Consider the following 6,773-nt stretch of genomic DNA (forward strand, 5'->3'; position numbering starts at 1 on the left):
AACTTAATAGTAAACTTAAATATATGGACTAATGAGGCAAAGTTCAAGTTTAATTAAAGCAAAGAAACACCCTACCCCTGCTCCCAGCTGCACTGAAATGAACCATTCAGCAGCTTAATATCACTTAGTGCCTTTTCGTCCTCCTCATCATCATTAACCAAACCCCAGTGATATCTATTTAGAATAACTTTTACTTCTCCCTTACCAATCAGTCAGCATTTCTTCCTTTCCTTTATATGAGAACATAACGAGCAGAAAAACCAGTGGAGATTAGCTAAGAAAAACAAGTAATCACACGTAGCTGTTTCCTCAACAGCAACAATTCCTAAAAACCCGGATCCAGTCGACCTCAGACCTCTGCCTCTACCTGTTGCTGCGGATTTCACACCCAGCCAAACAGCCCACGTCAAGAATCAATTAAGCTTTTCTCAATGAAAAGAAAGTGCGTTGCCATGTCAGGCCCGTGAACTGGGGGTGACTGCATGGATGGTGGCGCCGTTAAAAAACCATAAGATTTAGCCTACGCTTCACAATAAATGGAGAACAGCGTTAGTGAAAATATATTTAATAATTAAACATAACATAGTTACACAAAAGGAATGCAAAAAACAGATTGAGTGAGAGTGGATCCTTAGAATATAAAGGGTAGACCTACTGCAATGGTTTGAGTTCCCTCCTCAACAGCAGCAAGTTCATCACAGGGAGGAATGCATGGTAGAGCTACAACTTAAACGCATGGCTGCTTTTGAGGATGTCTCCCAATGTGCAGTTTTAAGTTTCTGGGTTTTTCGGGGTGCGTAGGCCCCCCCGGAGGTCTTTGCACGAGAAAACATCTCCATCCGCGCACGCTGAGCGTCCGAGTTGGGGAAGAGGAAGAGGGGGGAGGAAGGGGATGAGGAGGGGGGCGGGGGGGGATTCAGCGTGTCGAGTCATAGTGTATCTGCAGGCCGCATCCACGTCATTCCTCCTGAGTGTTCTCTAAGTGCGAGCTCGAGCCTTCGGACTGACGGTCGGTGTCCGCGGCCGACCGCTCCTGCTCGGAGAGCTGCTCGCTGGTGGGGATGGAATTCTTCTTGGGGCGACCCTTGGGCTTCGTCGGCGACTCCAGGCCTCCTCCCTGCAGCACCTGTGGTCCAGGGAGGGGGGGGGGGTGAGAGAAGCCGCCGGGGTTAGGTTCAAAAAAATACACCGAGAAATGCAAAGTCTGTGTAATAGCTACAATACATTTAAACATGTGATCTGTTCTCTAGCATGTGTGCAGTCTCAACCACAGGGTGCAGCGAGCGTGCTAATTAGTTCCACCGAATCCCATTTCCTACCAACATCTGGTTAGTAGTTCCTGATGTTTGAAGGCGCTATTTTGTTGCTGCTGCGTTAACCTCGTGTAAAGACAAATAAATAAATAAGTAAAAAACAGATTACTGCAGCGTCATCCAACTTACAATTTTCTTCCATTTCATTCTTCTGTTCTGGTACCACGTTTTCACTTGCAGCTGACTGAGACCCAAAGACTCGGCGAGATCTATTCTGTAAAAATAAAATAAAATAACATGAAATAAATACAAATACATCAGCACAGTCAGGCGTTGTAATGAATTAGATTAGATCCGCGTTGCCAAAAGGAACTCACTCCAGGCTGCTGTGTTATTTTACAGGAGAATGACCCAGGCTAATTAAATCAGTTACATGAAAAGGGATACTACTGTGTGGACTCAATGCTACTTGTGACATTTCTGCTTCGCCTTATTATGCCAAAAGCCACCACATCAAACGTAATCTTGCACCACCTGCCACCACTGAACACACAGAGGCCTCTGTATTATTATTATTATGATTTTTATTTTTTTTATATATCTGTTTGAACTTGTGGCTTTTAGCAGCCAGCTTCGTTTACACTTTGCAATTAAAAACAGCTCACGGTGGCTATTTCATAAGCTGATTTTAGACCTGATGTATTTACTGAACATTTGGAGCAAAAAAAAAAAAAATTAAAAGTAGACTTCCTTGTTGCTGGAAAATACACAATGAAGGCTTTGAAACGTTTAGACCACGGTTGTTGGGAAATATGTAGGCCCACGCGAGAGGATAATTTAACCGGCCGAGTCCAGATAAAATTGCAGTTTTATTTTGTTGTTTTTCCCTGGTTAAACGCGTGCGGGTGGCGGGGTCACCACATCCTGCTCTGCTGTAAACACGCTTCGCAAACGCACCTATCGGGGGTGGACAGGTACTTCTGCTTCTCGAAGCGCTTCTCCAGGCCCATGAGCTGCAGCTCCGTGAACACGGTGCGGCTCCGGCGGCCCTTCTTGGTCTTGCTGCCTCCGTCGCCTCCGTGCTCCAGCTTCCCGCGGAGGTGCAGGTCCAGCGGCAGGTGGTGAGACGCCACGCCGACTTGCAGGCCCGGGCCCGCGGACAGGAGCGGCGAGCCGAGCGGGGAGCCCAGCGAGCAGGACAGGGGCGACATGGGGAACTTGAGGAGGCTCGTCTGGTCTCCTTTCAGCACTGGGACGGAAAACGGAGACACGGATGAAGTTGATGTTGTTATTAGTTTCAATTGTTATTTTATAAAAATATACTTTTTGGTGACGGGCCAAGAATATTTTATCAACGACACGCGTCAAGCTGCTGTTTGGATGAGGGGTCAACAAATAAATGCCGGCAAATAAAAAGTCCCTGAAGAGGAATAATCACACTGAATGCTAGAATAAAAAGACAATTTAACAATAAATACGTATGAGGTCAGATTTTAGATACTTATAACAATAATTACAGGTTAAAAGGAACACACTTAGAACCCAAACAGGAGCACTGATTATCCTGAAAAGACAGACTACACCTGCATTATTTTATTAATATTAGTCAATTTAGGCTATTAGTACACCCAAGCTTTATTCATTCTAATATTGTATATGTGCCTGTATAGGAATAATCCAACCAGGTTGTATGAGATCGTCCTTGGTTCAAATGAACCAGAGGTCACGGTTTGAACTGAGGTCATATCATTTGAATCGCTACGCTTTGGACAAAGCGTGTTTGGTTTACACTTTTAGCCCTTTTTCCCCACCCATGGACTTAAAATAGCTGCTTATATGCTTTTAAAAGCCCGAAGTGCCGATGATTCACAATCAAACATTTCATGCATTTTCGTTCAGCGAATCGTGTCAGAAAACGCAGCTGCACAATAGGTTTGTGTTTTCAGGGTAAAGCCTAAATAATCTTGGGCCACACTGGCAGCATCTTTACATGCGATTTGTTGTTGGTTTATTTAGAATTGAATAATTTAACGTCCTCGTGGGGATGGTTGTTACACCGAGTCCAAATACGCACGCACTTAAAAAAAAAAAAAAAAAAAGCATTTACTTTGCATACAGGCTGGTCTCATTTTGAAACCGTTAATCTATTATTCCTCCATTAAATAATAATAATAATAATTAACAGTCCGTTCGCTATTTACTGTTTTACCTTTTTTTTTTTTTGCGTAATTTATTGACAATATTATGAATAATGTATCCTGCAATTGACAAAAGTCTAATGGGACCGAAAGACATATTAAATTATTCAAGAGGATATTTAGATATTTAACTCCTGTTATATTAAACGACGTAATAATAATAATAGCAATATTAATAATAATAACATATCGATACAGGACATATTGCCTGTGTCTGTAACTCATTCATCTTTCCATAGGCGTCTCTCTCGCTTACCCAGTTGGCTGTGGAAAGGCCGGGCGGATAGAAGAGCCTGTACTCCGAATTTAAGCAGCTCCCCGGCCGGGGCCGACACTTTGTGCTCCGGGTGATCGGTCAGGATCTCCTCAATCATGAAACTCCTGTAGCGATGAGTTCTGTGGTCTGGATGAACTTCCGGAGGATAGTAATGCGCTCCCATGTCCAAAGGATGCTGCATAATCTGGCCGCGCGGTCACCTCAACAGACACCAAGCTCGTACACCGACTGCGTCTCCTTCAAAAGCCAGAACTCATATTCCCCCTGTAGCACCGATACAGTCCGGAGATTAACACTGTGGGTCAAAGTTATCCTCAGGTTCTAGATGAAGGAAAGTAGCAAATACAGGTAGCAAGACTTTCCCTGCGCGCCTGGGCGTCCTCTGTGGGTCTTTACGCGCTACTTCTGTCCGGATTGCGTTCTTTTTGGAGAGGACATCGGGAGCCGAGAGCAAACTTGCGACCAAAAACTCCCGAACACGGCCGTGCTCATGCCCAGCCGCTGTGTGTGAGCCGCGCAGGTCGGAGCTATTTGTCTGGCGCGGAGCAAGTCACCTTGGCAGTGAGTTACGGAGTAAGCTTTGGAGTTTATGAGCCTCGTCATAGCTCCACCTCTTCTCGGGGTTTGTCTGCTCGCTGCCTTAGCATATCCAAAGTTAGGTACATGCAAAGAAGCACTTGTGCATTGATTTATGCAAAAGGGAAGAAAATAAGTACCCGAAAGGACCTTGATGTCAAATAGCCTCCAAGTGACCTTCTTATTCATAGGGTGTTGGACTGGTGATGGTGAATTCGGCGATGGTGGCAGTTATTGCAGCAAAAGAAGCTCAGAATAAAGAAGTTCGTTTTAAAAGCACGATGCATTTCTACACTTTTTTATTCTTGAGTGATGACATCCACTTTAGGAAAATGCAATGCATTAATAAACACATACTGTATATGGTTGCCGTGGGATACAGGCACAGCTTTGAGCAGGACTTAACTGTTAATTCATCTAAATTAATATTATGATTTCCCACTGGTGCAGTATCTGAACACTTGCGAGGATAAAAATGTTGCAGATATGATGCCAAGTCATTCCAGGCGAGCCAAGCTTCAGTTGATGGGATCAGTGTACTGCCTCAGGCTGTTGGGACTAAAGAAACCACTGAGGGGACTCAAGAAATACATCATCCTAAAGGTCAATCCTCCAGTCCGGACAGCTTGCCCCCCCTTCCCTTCCCTTTGTGGTTATTTGTCTCAAGCATTATGAAATATCTCCCATAGCTTATTTTTAGCAAGGGGGCTTTGAGAAAACCTCTGGCCTTATATAACCCTGGAGCTGAAAACCTCAAACAACCTCCGGGTGCTTTAAAGTTGGCAGTCGCGTTTTAACTTTAAAACTGTTTGTGTTGACCCTTTTAAAATGTGACCTCGGAGCGGACTGCATGGGAGCGTAGCTGGTGCGATGCCATTCACAGCTGGACGTTTTATTAACTGCTCAGTCTTTTTCAGCACAAGAGGAAATACATCAAACATGAAACTGAACATAATATGGCTGTTTTTTGCTATAGGTCTCAAGAAAAGGAACTTGGAAAAGAGAACTTGTTGTGTATTATTTTAATTAGGGTTTTTTTCCATTCCAAAACAAAACGTGACGTGAGAGGAGGAGTTAAATCAGCTTATTTTATGCCAAGAATCTGCAAAACATTTTAGACCTTTTGAGGTCTGGTTGGTCCCATTTAACATGTTGAAATATTAGGGAGTAGTTCTTTTTTTTTTGGTATTTCACTACACTTCTGCACAGTTAGCTGAAACAAACAAACAAATCACCTCGATGGCGTTATTTTGAAAGCACTTTACTTGTGTCTATAACTTCTGCCTAGTTCCGTGCACGTTGCCAGAAGCTTGTTTGTTTTGATCCCCCAGATGGATTACCTGGCATTGTTGGATAACATCTTCCTCTGCTGGTCACTTCTGAGATTGCAGAGAGAGCTTCTCTGCAAGATGATGCTCGTGGCCGCCTCTCCAGAAATAAAAGAAACATACACAACAATACCTTATTTTTTTATGTTGAATAGTTTATTTTTATTTATTACCCATACTATAACCCTACATTAACATTTTTAATTCCAACTGTGTTTCTAAACACCTGAAAAATGTGGCTGTGCTCTCTGCATGCAAGCACTGCTTATGCTAAATAATAAATATATTATTTTAAGTCACTTTCTTTCTTCCTGCTATTATTTTGACTCACTGTCAGATTAGCCTCATGGGAAAAGAAATACTGTTGAGCCCCTTATGTCCTTTCATCCTTTCTTTAGTAAGCACAATGACATGATATTTTTATTATATGTATTGTAACAGTAAATTAAAAATGCTATCAGGTTAACAACATGTAAGTTTGGACCTCAGGAAATAATAATGGGAATTTTCCCAGATTCCTAGACAACTTGTTGGATATATTGATAATAAAAAATAATAAGACCTTGGTTTGGTCTTCTGTGTGCGCACAAAATACAACTTTACAACGAAAGAGCTCTGGAGGTTTGGGGGCCTCTGCCAAGCAGTCCACTTCCCCTGGTTCCAGCTTTTTCTTTGATATTTGTGCTAATTTAACCTAATTCCTCCCCATTGTTTATCCTCAATTATTCTCAGCAAAAAGTAGACAAAGACGAAGTTGCATGAATTACGTTTGACTCAGCCTTTATCATTAAACTAATATTTGTCTTCCCCCAAAATAAGTACTTCCAGCAAACACCATAACAAATGAAAATGTTGGCTTCAGATTTATCCACTGATCACAGTTACATGTCTGCTGTTTATATGAGCTATCACGTCGACTCTTTCCACACAACATATTTAAGCGTGGCTGAAATCACTCTTCACACTTTTTAAAAATTTCTACAACTACTACTATTCTACTACTACAACAGCTACTATTCTACTACTAGTAATAATAAGAATAGAAATTATACAAATAATAATGTATTTGACAGTTTATTTTATTTTTTTAGGATGCAGGACAATCATCACATTAATTTGCTTATACTGACACATGACTGAA

The 6,773-nt window shown here is 42.3% G+C and overlaps 1 protein-coding gene across 1 annotated transcript; it reads right to left on the bottom strand.

The window, feature by feature from the left end:
• Positions 1-549: 549 nt before the first annotated feature.
• barx1 (BARX homeobox 1) lies at positions 550-4,315 on the bottom strand. The gene is made up of 4 exons (XM_047583433.1): positions 3,708-4,315; positions 2,211-2,502; positions 1,443-1,527; positions 550-1,126 (listed from the first exon to the last, which is right to left on the bottom strand). The coding sequence occupies exons 1-4, from the start codon at positions 3,907-3,909 to the stop codon at positions 959-961; spliced, it is 747 nt and encodes a 248-aa protein (XP_047439389.1). The 5' UTR covers positions 3,910-4,315; the 3' UTR covers positions 550-958.
• Positions 4,316-6,773: the final 2,458 nt, after the last annotated feature.

This window comes from Mugil cephalus, chromosome 4 (genome assembly GCF_022458985.1).
Source record: "Mugil cephalus isolate CIBA_MC_2020 chromosome 4, CIBA_Mcephalus_1.1, whole genome shotgun sequence".
NCBI classification, from domain to species: Eukaryota; Metazoa; Chordata; class Actinopteri; order Mugiliformes; family Mugilidae; genus Mugil; species Mugil cephalus.

What these genes read in the sequence shown, in the direction of transcription:
- barx1 (XM_047583433.1), bottom strand. Translation starts at nt 3,909, where the DNA reads ATGCAGCATCCTTTGGACATGGGAGCGCATTACTATCCTCCGGAAGTT. An exon ending in GCCTTTCCACAGCCAACTGG is followed by an intron (nt 2,503 to 3,707) that starts GTAAGCGAGAGA and finishes TTTCCGTCCCAG; the next exon opens with TGCTGAAAGGAGACCAGACG. An exon ending in GAATGAAATGGAAGAAAATT is followed by an intron (nt 1,127 to 1,442) that starts GTAAGTTGGATG and finishes CCTGGACCACAG; the next exon opens with GTGCTGCAGGGAGGAGGCCT.